The sequence below is a fragment of the Echiichthys vipera genome (assembly GCF_963691815.1).
Source record: "Echiichthys vipera genome assembly, chromosome: X".
Taxonomy (NCBI): domain Eukaryota; kingdom Metazoa; phylum Chordata; class Actinopteri; order Perciformes; family Trachinidae; genus Echiichthys; species Echiichthys vipera.
The window spans coordinates 43906649-43920310 of NC_139825.1; the positions used below are offsets into that span (position 1 = coordinate 43906649).

A 13662-nucleotide genomic window follows, 5' to 3' on the forward strand; every position below is an offset into this window, starting at 1 on the left:
CAGTTTTATAGTATATAATAATATAAATACCGTTTATATATATATATGATATTGGCTGATCCTCCTCACCACCTGATCCATCAAACTAATTGTGTGCACAGACGGAGTAATCCATTTGGAGAGTCAGGAGACACCACATCTGAAGACAGTGAAGGTACCATCTCCTCTCCTCCTGTTAGCAATGCTAATGCTAATGCTATTGCTAATGCACTGTTTGTTAAACTGTACTTTCATTCACCTTTAGAGAAAAGTAAACTGTTCCCTTTTCTTTAAGCAGCACTGTGCAGGTCGTTAATAAATGTTTCGTGTTTACGCCCCGTGTCTGTCGTCCAGACTCGATCCTCCACCAGCTCTTCATCGTTCGCTTCCTGGGCTCCATGGAGGTGAGGACCGTGGAGTCGGCGGACGTCATCTCTGAGACCATGAGGCAGATCCTGGCAGCCAGAGCCATCCACAACATCTTCAGGATGACCGAGTCACACCTTCTAGTCACTTGCGACTGCCTCAAGTATGAACTACAGACACTGACAAAATACTGTACTCTCACGAATATAAGACGTGTTTCTTTTCCGTGGAAATCCACCTGAAAAGGCGGGGGGCTTATTTTCAGGGTCTAGATTTTAAAGGCCAAGTAAGTGCTTCTATAGAGGCGGGTCTATCTTGCGGCGTTTGTTGGCCCTGTCGCAGAGCAGGCCCATTTTTCTCCCCGGAGAGAAACCCAGTTTCTGATTGGAAGTAGCTCTCAGCGGGATGTGATGTGTAGTAGTACAGACGCCACAATAACACGGCGAAGTAGAGCAGACACTTTTATCCATTGGTGTAAAAGAACACACACATGCACGCTCATCTTTGCACAGGGTTGTTAAATGAGTGACGGCAGGGTTGGATTCTGACCTGCAGCCATTTTCTTGTGTCTTGGACATAAGTTGGCGTAAATCATACGGGCCACCTTAAATCAAACCACAACTGTTCTGTATTTCTCACCTTGAGAAAGAGCGGAGCAGCGCTGTATCACTGATCAGCTGATCACCGTCGATCGAGTGATACGTCACCTCCAGAGTCTCGTAAATCCCTCTGGGGTCTTTTGTTTTGTAACGGAAACACGGCGAGTGAACGCCCATTTGCGAGGACGTGCCCTGAAACTTTCTGAGTGGCCACATTTTACCCCAATGGTGTGTTTCCATTGGGGTAAAATGAGTGTCGGAGTGTGAGAGTTACATGGCAATATACAATCACAACAGAAGACAACGGCAAAAACTTCTAAAAGAGTTCCTTTCATGACGAGCCGTCAATCACAACACAGTTTACAGCGACACCGTCCACAGGGACAACTATCTGACGGGTCAGGGGCCTGAAACATGGAGAAACACAATGATCGGCCCTAAAGAAGGGGCTCAAAAGTCAGAGGAAGCGCTATGATGTCGTTTTAGTATAATGGTGATTAACGCAGCGGAGTCAAACAGCCAAGAAACATGGAGGCCTGTTGTTGGAGATTTATGTTGCTGGTCTATTAGACGCAGGAGGCATCACTTGGCTTTGTTTTGTTGTCAAAAGTCATTTTGTTTGTTTAATGGGTTCCTGAAGAGGACTGTTTCTATTTGTGGGGCGGCAGTAGCTCAGTCCATAGGTGACTTGGCTGGGAACTGTAGGGTCACTGGTTCAAGTCCCTGTTTGGACCATGAATGGAGTGTGGACTGGTGACTGGAGAGGTGCCAGTTCATCTCCTGGGCACTGCCGAGGTGATGTTGAGCAAGGCACGGAATTCCCAACTGCTCTGGCAGCCCCCTCGCTCTAACATCTCTCCATAGTTGAGCAAGCAGCCAAGAAACATGGAGGCTCCTTGTCCTTGTCTTTACGTTGCTGGTCTATTAGACACAGGAGGTATTAATGGGTTCCTGAAGAGGACTGTTTCTGTTAGAGAAGAAAGACTAATTTTGTTTTGGTCATTGGAACGGTGGGTTTGAAACCAGACATTGGGTTTTTTGTTATATTTGTTCTTTCAAAATGTCTTTTTCCAAAAATGATTCTAAAAAAAGAGGGTCTGGATAATACCGTACAAATCCTTTCCATTATATAAACCCTGTTTCCTCAAGTGAAGACCGGGGAATATAATATCATCATGTGCATTCCTAGTATGCAAGCATAATGTATATTTCCAACTCAACAATGTAATCATGATATTGTCAACACCCTGTTATTCTGATATGTTTTTAGTTTAAAACAGACACAGGAAGTAACTTTAACAGCAGTTAGCACTAAACAGGAGCAGATCAAACGGAGACTTTAGACTCAGATATGACAAATTCTCAAACAGAGGGAACAAGAAAGACCCAAGAAATACAGTATTACATGTATTATTTCTATCCATGCATCAGTGGCTCTGATTTGAACCACAACAGCCTTTTTGTTTACTGTTGAAAATAAAATAATTCAATTAAAACGCGAGATGTTTTCAACTTGGCATTAAAAAAAAACACTTTTAGTCGTGAATTAAAACAGAAAAACACTTTAAAGTTCACTTTGGAAACACTTTTCTGTGCAGTAAAACGTTTTTCTTTTCGTTTCAGGCTCATTGATCCTCAGACACAAGTCACTCGACTCAGGGTGAGTTGATCTCTGCTCCTCTGCTCAGATAGTTTTCGTCTCAGACTCGTCTCTGATGATTCATCATCTCTCTCTCTCTCCTCCTGCAGTTCCCTCTCTCCAGCGTGTTTCAGTGTTCGTCCCATCAGGACAACAAGAGGCTGTTTGGATTCGTCCTGCAGCCGGCGGGCGGGCGGGGTGACAGCCGAGCCGTCTGCTACATCTTTGAGTCCAACAACGACGGAGAGAAGGTTGTCCGTCTGTTCATCGGTTAGCTCACCGCCCAGCGCTCTGATTGGTCCGTCTGTCTGACCCGTGTGTCTTCTTCATGTGTTTCAGATCTGTGACAGCGTCGGTCTGGCCAAGCAGATCGCCTTCCACTCTGAGATGGTGAGACTCATTATGACTTCATCACACTGAAGCTAATGCTGCATTCATGTGGTGTTGTGATAATCAGAAAAATGAGTTTCCAACTAGGAAAATTCACGTGAAAGCCTCCGCAACTTGGAACAACAACAATACAGAAACTTCTTTCTAATTGCCAAGTTGGCGTCAAATTATGCAGAAACATGGCGGATAAAAGGGAATTTTTTTTATTAATTCATGTAGTGTGCATCAATTTTTTTTCTCACATTTATAATAAATAATTTAATAAATAACATGGTTGAGGTTGTAACCGTTAGCTGTTGTCAAGAAGAGTGACTCAGAAGAGTTAGAAAAGTTATTTATCATCATTAACCTCACAACAACTCAGGAAAACAAATATTTTAGTGGTGCACGAACAAGTCTCTGATTCACACTGGAAACCAATATCAACGTGCTCTGAGCAATAAAATACAACACTCTTTGTAGCGTCCATGTTGCACCTGAATGCAGCATAACTCATAAGTCTCCAGGTGTTGTTAAGGAGGTGAATTATTTCTGTTGTCTTCTCTTTTTTCTAGGACCGTAAGGCCGTGGAGAAGAGGAAGGAGCACGACAAGGCCAAAGAGAAACAGCAGGAAGAACTCAGCAAACAGAGACAGATAGAGAAGGTGACCTTTAACCTTTGACCCTACACTTTAAACACCAAAGGAAGCTGCGCTGCTTTCTTAATCGCATACGTTTTCATTTTAGTTCTAGCACGTACTGCAGCTGATCTCATAAAATACGTACTGTTGTGTTCAGTATGCACGCAGACCTCTGACCCTCATATATCTGCAGGGAGAATGCGCTGTGAAATATTATTTACCATCAGCGTATCCCACATGTCAGAATATCCAAGTGTAATATCTAGGAATGGGCTTGAGTGATCGATTCCTCGAGAAATCTTATTTCAAATCAACCCGATTTGTATACAACGGCACTTCAGGGTCTTTTTCTGTGTGCGTGTGTGTGTGTGCATGCATGTGGGTGTGCAGCACCGCTTGCTTCTGCGCTTGACCCGAGACACAAACACCTTTGATTTTTGGAACAAGCTCTTCGCCCCTTACCATCCGAGAGAAGGTGTGTGACCTACATGACGGGGTTATTGTGCAAGGCCCAGACGACATTTAGGGGGAAAGCCAAGGAGAGTCGAAAGTGTCGAGGCACTGGACGCCCTCTTCAGGAGGGATAGTTAGAAAATATGGACATCAACGAGCTAGAAGCTTGTTTCAGTGAGTCATGCATTCGTCCTCAGAAAAACCCACTGGAGCGGTGGAAGTCCAACAGACACCGGGACAAAAACAACTGAGCGTTGTGTCAAAGCAGCAGCTGCTGATACCGGCCGCCTCTGTGCCAGAGGAGCACATGTTCTCTGATCATTACGAACGAATACGAACAAGGATTTAATTACGTTTTTGTGAGGAAACAATGTTTTGAAGTTGTGGTTGTGAAACTACCTAATAGCTAACACTTGTCTTCTACACACACCACCAGGATCTGGAGGAGCAGAGCCGGTTGATCGCCGCCTCCAGTCGCCCCGTTAACCCGCCTGCCGCTGACCCTTCTGCCGCTGACCCACCTGCCGCTGACGGACAATTCCTAGTTCTTAGCAACAGCCAATCAGAGGACAGCGATGCCGGGGAGGAGGGGAAGAAGAAGGGTGAGTCTGAAGCCTAACGAAGCTAACGAAGGACGCATGTTTTACCACCCAGGCGAGTCCCAGCTGGTACCGTCAAAGCAGCAGCTCAGGAATCAGAGGAGGGGAACACCACCCGCCAGCCCGCCCGGGCTGCCTGGGCCTGAAAAACATGTGCTCCCTCTCTTTGCTGGACTGTTTGAAGTTTGTGGTGGAGCCCGTCGACTCTGACAACTGAGGACAAAACTAAAACGCACCCTCTGGATAAAAGAGGAGGAGGAGAGTTTGAGCGGCCTCGTCACAGACTTGTGTGTTTTATTCTGTGTTTAAAAAACGCTGCTTTTTATACCGGCTCCTCTCTCCAGAAAAGGGCGCAAATATAGATTTAACCTGCAAGTTTCTGTTTTTTAAACGTTTATTTTATAGAGAGAGCTAACAGCAATGACGGAGGAGTTAAAGCAACTTTTGGACAGTGTCGGTGTCGACTCTTTGGCGCGAGGTGAAGGTTTGTTTGTTGGTGAAATGTGAGAGAAACAAAAGGAGAAGACAAAGCAGGGGGAGCGTGAAGTCTTAATTTTTTAGAGTTCTTACTGTTATTCTTTTTCTAAAGCAGTGGGATTTTTTTTCCTTCCTAGAAGAGAAACATATTCAGAAGTCAACAACATCATCATCCAGTGATTTGCAGATCAAAAGCTTTTCTTTGGTTTAAATCGGGCTGAATTTGGTCGAATAGAAACGTTTTTTGTTGATATTTTGTTGCCAACGATACAAAAATTTTAACCTTTGTACAAATACTAGCATAAAAACACATAATACTCGATACCTCCTTGTGAGCCTCACTGCTCACAGGACAGACGGGAAATGAGGGAGAGACAGCGTTGTCGGCGGTTAACCGTTTATTCCAGGCTCCCCCCAAACGTGACTCAACGTAAAAAAACAAAACTACACGAACGAGCAGCCGTCCCTCTGACGGCTGTGGTCAGGCGTCTGCTGCCTCTCTCTGGGTCGTCGCCGCTCTGGTCCTCTCACAGGACCCAGCCTACTGCAAGAGGCAGAACCAGGTTACAAACATGCTTATATAGCTGCCTGATTACCTGATTCTGTCCAGCTGTCTGATCACCGGCCGAGCCACTCCTCCCTCTCCTCCAGCAGTCGACACCTTAACCACACCCCACTGCCACACTCCTTTATTACCACGGCAACAAGAGGGGCAAAAAATCCACGACGCACAACATTAGGACCATTTTTAAAATTAACAACCTGCACACGAACCAACACAGTAGATATTTACCCGTTGTTTCATCAGCGCAGCCTCAGGCCTTAAATACTTTCCATGCTTTCAAACGTTCATATCATTTTGAAACGATGTCTGAAAAGCACTGAAGCTTTTTGACATTTGACAACTTTATGTTTTTCAAACTAAAAGTCAAAATGTCTCGGCTGTTGTCGCCTCATATCAACATATCAACCTTGTTTTGTTTGACCCATCCGTCCACTGCGACCTCTTCCCGCTTCCCATGTTGGTCTTTTTCGGCACTTACACGAAAAAAGAGTCTCGATGGCTGATTTGATGTATGTAACAACTATTAACGGAGAAATCTGGGAGAGTTGCTAACAGCGGACGTGGCTAACAGTGATTAGCTCGGGGCAATCCCAAAGGAAGGAGCCCATTGGTGCTTTGTTTCTGTGTAGGGACTCTTCTCATGCTGCTGCAGAGGTTTGCTGTTATTTTCAGCAGCATTAGTGGTTAAAAAAGACGTTTGAATGCCTTCACTGTACTGCTCCAAGCTAATCAGGGTTAGCCTAGATTTGATTAATGTAAGTGCTGAAAAAGACCATGGGATGATTTTACACCGGAATTACACTTTAAAGCATCAGACAAGAGAATATTTCACAGGTGGTGACACTTTAACTGTAGTTTCCAGTCCAGTTTGTACCAAACATTCAAATTATTGACCTTGAAATCATGAAATTGTTGTTTATGTTGTGCCTTGGACACACACACACACACACACATACTGTGGCAGGAATCGCTGCAATTGTTTGCATAACGTAAAACAAAGTGATCTGCTATTTTAAAATGTTGACCTCTGAAATTCACAGCATCATAGCGGCACTTTTTTCCCCTTTTATCAAAGTACAGTCGGTCAAATTCTGCTCCTCTGGGGTCAAAGGTCAGCTCTACTTTATCATGCAAAGAAAGTTAAGAAAAGCACACACATCCAGACGACTCATACTGAAGAACATGTAAAAGACGTAGCAAATGAGAGGAAACAATATGACCGAGAGAACAAGGTCGCGGGTACAAGCGGCCGAAATGTGTTTTCTCAGGAGGGGGGCTGGAGTCTCCCTTAGAGAGAGGGGGAGAAGTTCAGCATCCGTGAGGAACTCGGAGTAGAGCCGCTGCTCCTTTGTGTTGAAAGGAGCCAGTTGAGGTGGTTCAGGATCATCTGGTACGGATGAACCCTGGGCGCCTCCCTAGGGAGGTGTTCCAGGCACTTCCAGCTGGGAGGAGGCCTCGGGGAAGACCCAGGACCAGGTGGAGAGATTAGATCTCCACACTGGCCTGGGAACGCCTCAGGATCCCCCAGTTAGAGCTGGTTAATGTGGCCCGGGAAAGGGAAGTTTGGGGTCCCCTGCTAAAGCTGCTGCCCCTGCGACCCGACCCCGGATAAGAGGCTGAAGATGAGATGAATCATTATAGTAACAAAATGATCCCGGTTATCAGTAATATAATGATATTGTTAACCTGTTGTAACCACCTATATCAGGGGTAGTTCAGGTTGTGTTTTCACCATCTGCTAAAAAGAAAAAGCACATTTTCAGAAAATAGAAGCTTTTACCTTTCAAATGAAGCTTCATTTATGTATTTTGGGTTTACAGTTCAACCCCTAAGAGATTAAAATGTGCTGAAAATGTTCAAAAAGTACAGAGAAACCGCGTTTTAAATTGAAAACCACAAATTAAAATAATATGTTCTGCAGTCGAGATGATCATCTACATTTAAAAAACAAAATACGACCACATTTTACACTTTTACTCATTTACTGAGTTTTTCAAAGTGCAGTAATCAAACAGGGTTTTAATGATAACTCAGATTAGCAACAGTTATATTAACCGTATGGAGTTTTACAGCTAACCGCTCCCCTCACACTAGATAATGCTACCATGAACACGTATTTACGGATGTTTGAAGTATCGTTTTTCTCTTGAGACATTCAAAACGTCACCTCATCATCAACAACCTCCAGTGACAAAATCTTTATGTTCAGAATTCACCTTTTTCTGTATTAGTTGAGGTGATTGTGGAAAAATATCATGAGTCCTGCTTTGTCCAGCATATCACGCCGTTTGCATGCAGCGTGCAGTAGCATGGAGAACCAGAAGGTGTGAAGCTACAGAAAGAGAATCTCATATTAAAGGGATAGTTGGGATTTTTTCTGGTTGTGTGCAATACTTTTATCCAGTCAGTGCGTTACTTACACAAGATGGCGGTCGGCACGCACCAGTGTCCTGCTTCGGACGGGACAGTTAAACATATCAGTTTAAGGCCCTTTTTACACAACAACGCTCCCCAGTGAAAACAACAATATATTTAATCACGTGTGTCTTTCGTTTAGAAGGCAACAGCGTTTCTGGGGTTTAAAAACGCATAAAAGTGACACCACCCTCCAGAGTGGAAATCTTAATAACGTGTAATAAGTGAGCTCTGATCTGCTCAGGCTGGCTCACGTTGCATACATGTTACGTAACATCCGTGTGCAGACTTAAGGTAAACAACAACAAACATGTGGGACTGTTTCCATCAGTGGGACATTCAAGTGTCCTGGGTGGAGCCGAGGCGGTGGGAGGCTGCAGACCGTGCTGCAGATCCTTGTCACTCTCTACGGCGTCCTGCTTCTCCGCAGTTAGGGGGAGAAGTAGAAGGACGTTTCTACGCATGCACCAGCTCTGGGTGCTGTTGTGTGGCAGTGCTTCACAGCACCACCTAGCCACCTGACCTGCATACTACATTGAATTACACACAGTTTTGCGTCACCGTATGCACGCAGATTTCCCCCCAAAGACGCTTGCGGAATAAAAAGTGGGAACTTTTGCAGCTCCAGCTGGGCCAAGGCCGTTTAAGCAGCCTAGCTCTGCTGCCATTGAGAGGACACTGGTCAAGTCCCTGGAAAAGACGCCTAGTTGGTACGACAAGGTCACGGATCATTTTCTTGAAAAGGAACGAAGGCCAGAATTTACATATAAATAGACACATTTATGATGTAGGCCGGAAACATGAGCTTCCCCTCCTTGGAAAAGCAGCAGCCGCCACTACGCCACAGATCCCACCTCCCACCTCCCGCATGTCAAAATATCACATGCACACGCCTTAAACTGGTGTAGTGGTTAGCACTGTCGCATCACAGCAAGAAGGTTACAAGTTCGAATCCCGACTGGGGCCCTTCTGTGTGGAGTTTGCATGTTCTCCCCGTGTCTGCGTGGGTTTTCTCCGGGTTCTCCGGTTTCCTCCCACAGTCCAAAGACGTGCAGGTGTTCGGTTCATTGATGACTCTAAATCACCCGTAGGTGTGAATGGTTGTCTGTCTCTGTTCGTCTCTATGTGTCCTGTGATAGACTGGCGTCCTGTCCAGGGTGGACCCCGCCTCACGCCGTTGTCAGCTGGGATCGGCTCCAGCCCCCCCGCGACCCGGACAGGGACAAGCAGTTGAAGATGAATGAATGAACACGCCTCAAACTAGGCATATGCTAAATCACGTTAGCAGTGTAGCGTGTACTTTATGCTGTTTATCGGTAAGAGAAGACACAGGTTGGTTTACAGGAATGCGGTGCACGCGCACTGATGAGCACTCCATGGGAGGGGCGTGAGAGTTGTAATCATCCGAAATTTGATTGAGTCAACTAGATCTGCCAGACTGCAGCTTTAAGGGCGCACTCACACTGTCCTTCCGTCCCGGGCCAAAACCGGTTTTTCTGCTAAAGCCTAGTGCGTTTGAGCAGTGTGAGTGCACCCGCTCCGTGCATAACTGCGGACAGCTGAGAGAGGTGGGCTTTTGTAGAGCCCGTTTGCACATGTATGAGCACGAGCGTGCGCACGTGTACGAGCACGAGCACGAGGCTCACGTTGGTGTGATGCGGAGGTGGAGTGTTTACTGCAGATTTGGTCGATGAAATGATTCAAAAACAGTCGACAAGACGCACAAAAACTCTGAGGTCTATGGAAAGATTTGTAAACAAAGCCACACACACGCGATCAATGCGTGTGACGTGTTACGCCGTGATGGCGTATGGACAGCAAGAAGCATTGGCCGAGGCCCAGGCAGTGTGAGTACAAACAGGGCTGGGGCGCGGGGGGAGAGGGAGGGGGGACAAATACCCTAAAGCCCGGGGCGCGGTGCGGAAGGACAGTGTGAGTGCGCCCTAAGTGGACGTTACATTCAGAATATTCTCACTGCTGTACTTTACTGTCAGACAGTCGTGTTTAAGTTTAGATTCATTCATGAAAACATTTGACTTCACAGATCACAGCAGCTACTTACTTCACACAACACAACCTTTAAAAAAGACCCAAACTTCCCTTTAAACACTTTTTCATATGAAGATTTTTATCCCAAATTTGATTATTTGAACTTCTGCCTCTTCTCAGATGAACTGTTGCATGAAAGTCGCGCTCAAACTGTTCAACGATGCTTCGCTTTCTCCGTCCCTCGAGATTTATCCTTCAGCAAAAGCACAAATCTGACCAAGAGATCTTCTCACTTTTATTTGTTTTACGTTTTGAATAGTGAAAGAAACGTTTGGGCTCCACTTTGGTCGTCTTTGATAACTGTATTAATTCTTAAAACTTTAAAGAAACGTCACATTTTAACACAAACTTTCTGCCAAATAATCTGCTGAGTCGGTGCGTTTCTCCTGACGTCACGATATTTATCTGCTTTTGCAAAAAATGTTTCCTTTGGGACCTTTTTCCATTTTCCACATTGTTTAAATGCGTTAATCTGCCTTTTATCCAGAGTTATGACATTATACATGTTCGGGGTGTTGCAGTCAGCCGGGGGTGGGGGGGGGGGGGGTGAACATGGAGCAGACGTTTATAAATCAAGTTACTGATGATTGTTTTTATTTTTGGGAGGATGTTTTCTTGCATTAAGCAGTTGAAGAACTTGTGTTGAAGTGGAGCGGCACTTTACTGACGCAGGAAAACACGAGGGGATCGATGAACTGTAAATATGTTTCAGTGATAATTGTTTCAGTGTTTTAAAAATAAAAAAGGCTTTTCAGTGATAAATAAAAGCACTAACTCCACCTGCTCGAGTCCAGTCTGCTGATGTTTAACCAAAACGAACCAGAAGAGCTTCTTTTTTTATTTATTTTATATATTTTATTTATTTTATATATATATATATGTATGCACAAAGATAAAAAACAAATGGTAAATGGACTTGTACTTATAAAGCGCCTTTCTAGTCATCTGACTACTCAAGGTGCTTTCACAGTGTTTGTCACATTCAACCATTCACACAGACATTCACACTGATGGCAGTGGACGTCTACATACCATCTAATCCAGGGAGGTCAAAGTCAAAAACATCAGAGGGCCAAAAAAACTAATTTGCTACAAGCCGAGGGGTTCAATGTTTATTAAAACATATTAAAATGATGCATTTAACTTATTGAAACAGACTCACAGCCAAAAACAAACTTCCTCCAAAGAGAAAACACTTGTCCTGTACATTAAATGAATAAAGCAAGATTTTCTTATGACTTTAGTTATTTCAAGGAAAACATTTCAACAGGCAAACAGCAAAAAATAAAATAAAATGTGTTCCTTAATATCAAGATAAAGACGCACAGCTTTGTGAACATGTGCTTGAAACACCCTGTTGTCATCGTCCACCTTCCCTTTAGCCGTTATTGGGGGGGGGGGGGGGGGGTGCTGAAAGTTGACATCTGCCCACTTGAGGCACTGCAGTGAGACACGGGCTGCCGTTGCATTGTGGGTAATGTAGTTTTGGTGCATGAAAAACACCAGCAGGCGGCTGTGGCGTGCGGGCCGGTTCTAATACTAATCAAATTTCATCCCAGGGGCCGAGATCATTCATTTGCGGGCCAGATCTGGCCTGCGGGCCTTGACTTTGACACCCATGATCTAATCTAATCGTTCACACCACATTCACACACCCATGTGCAGCACAGGGAGCAGTTCGGGGTTCAGTGTCTTGCTCAAGGACACTTCGACATGTGGACCGGGGGGGAGAAGGAGATCGAACAGCGGATCTCTCGAATGGAGGACGACACTGAGCCACAGTCGCCCAAAAATCCTTATTTATAATACCAGGCAAATATTTGTGCAGGAGAGGAAAAGAAGCCCAGGGCTTTTATAAAATCCTCCCCCTTAAATACAAAAATCACATTGCATTCATTCTCTGCCTTGAGTTGAAACAACACAACCGTGTCCATTTATCGCTTAACTGTGTGACATCACGACCCGTCAGCATCAAGTGACCACCTCGTTTGTGAAGCCGTGTACAAAATACTGAAAACACACCCAGTTTAAAACGGTTATTAAGAAGTGGCACAGAAACAAACTGGCTCCACAACAACTTTATTATAGAATAAATATCAACAAGATGAATTAAAACATATAAAAATATACATTTTTCTTATTATTTCAGTGGAAAAATAGAAACTTTGAAATATTTGATAACAGAATAAGTGAGAGCAAAACCAAATAACCTCTTCAGGACAAAACCAGAAACACCTTTATACTTAACTTCTGGAAATAAACAGTGACTTAAATCACCTTTATACTTAACTTCTGGAAATAAACAGTGACTTAAATATATTTATTAAGAGTAAAATGACGGATAAACTGAATATTAACGTCTTTAACTGACAATAAGAAGAATTCCTTTATTAATCCCGCGAATGGGGAAATTCAATTTTCACTCTTATTATTAACCATGTAACACACACACATGCACAGACAGGACCTATATACATGCAGTTAAGGAGAGATGTTAGAGCGAGGGGGCTGCCAGTGACCAGCACCCTGAGCAGTTGGAGGTTCAGTGCCTTGCTCAACAGCACCTCAAAAGTGCCCAGGAGATGAACTGCCACCTCTCCAGCCACCAGTCCACGCTCCATTCATGGTCCACACAGGGACTCACCTATGGACTGAGCTACTGCCGCGCTAAATATGAATATATGACATGTGATAACTGCCGAAACCAGGGATCGAACCAGGGACCTTTAGAGCTTCAGTCTAACGCTCTCCCTGAGCTATTTCAGCGTTAAGATGATGAAGAAAACCAGTGAAGTTGAACTTCCATGAAAATAAAAATAAAACATTTGTTCGAAACTAAATCATCTTTAGATATGTGGTCGTTCCTGATCATCATTAGATCACACTTTCACTTAAACGATGACACATTTCTGACACATTTCACTTTAATCACATTTTTACACTTTTCTTTCTGTTGACGTCGGCTCCGATAACAAACATCTGTTCACACTGAGCTGGTTTTATCAGAGATATTAGAAACAATAAAGAGACATTTTATAGAAAAACTATAAAGTAGCATGAACGCTTTAAAGACACAGATATAAAGCGTTTTATACCAATCTCTGCCGTGTGATTCATACCTACATATTCATATAATTAATCTAAATGTTTGAGTTATTCTGACATTTCATCCCATTTTTTTTATTCTTCTAAAACGGCATAAATGTTGCACAAACACAGACTTTATAAAATAGACGTAGCGTCTCCGCTGAGGCCCGTTCTCTCAACTTGATCCAATCACATTCACCTCTTGGAGTCGCCATATTGTCAGACTTTGACTCCTCCTCATTTCCTCTGACCTAAAAAGGGCATGTATGTGACGTTGGGGGGAGGGAGATACGTCCGTCTGGGTGACGTTTACTGGATTAGCAACATTAGCACCACCGCCAGGGAGCTAGGCTAACAGCACACTTGATAATAGATAAACAGGAGTGGGAGTCCCATGTCTCTAACGGAGATTACACCGGCATCT

General features: G+C 44.2%; 1 protein-coding gene across 1 annotated transcript in view; it reads left to right on the forward strand.

Moving 5' to 3' along the window:
• appl1 (adaptor protein, phosphotyrosine interaction, PH domain and leucine zipper containing 1) overlaps window positions 1-9948 on the forward strand; it is a 30349-nt gene extending 20401 nt beyond the window's left edge. The window contains exons 16-22 of the mRNA XM_083939179.1: window positions 102-154; window positions 334-508; window positions 2568-2604; window positions 2694-2834; window positions 2923-2973; window positions 3528-3617; window positions 4483-9948. Coding sequence (XP_083795305.1) covers window positions 102-154; window positions 334-508; window positions 2568-2604; window positions 2694-2834; window positions 2923-2973; window positions 3528-3617; window positions 4483-4665 — 730 coding nt within the window. The 3' untranslated portion in view covers window positions 4666-9948. The remainder of the gene's footprint in view (window positions 1-101; window positions 155-333; window positions 509-2567; window positions 2605-2693; window positions 2835-2922; window positions 2974-3527; window positions 3618-4482) is intronic.
• Window positions 9949-13662: the final 3714 nt, after the last annotated feature.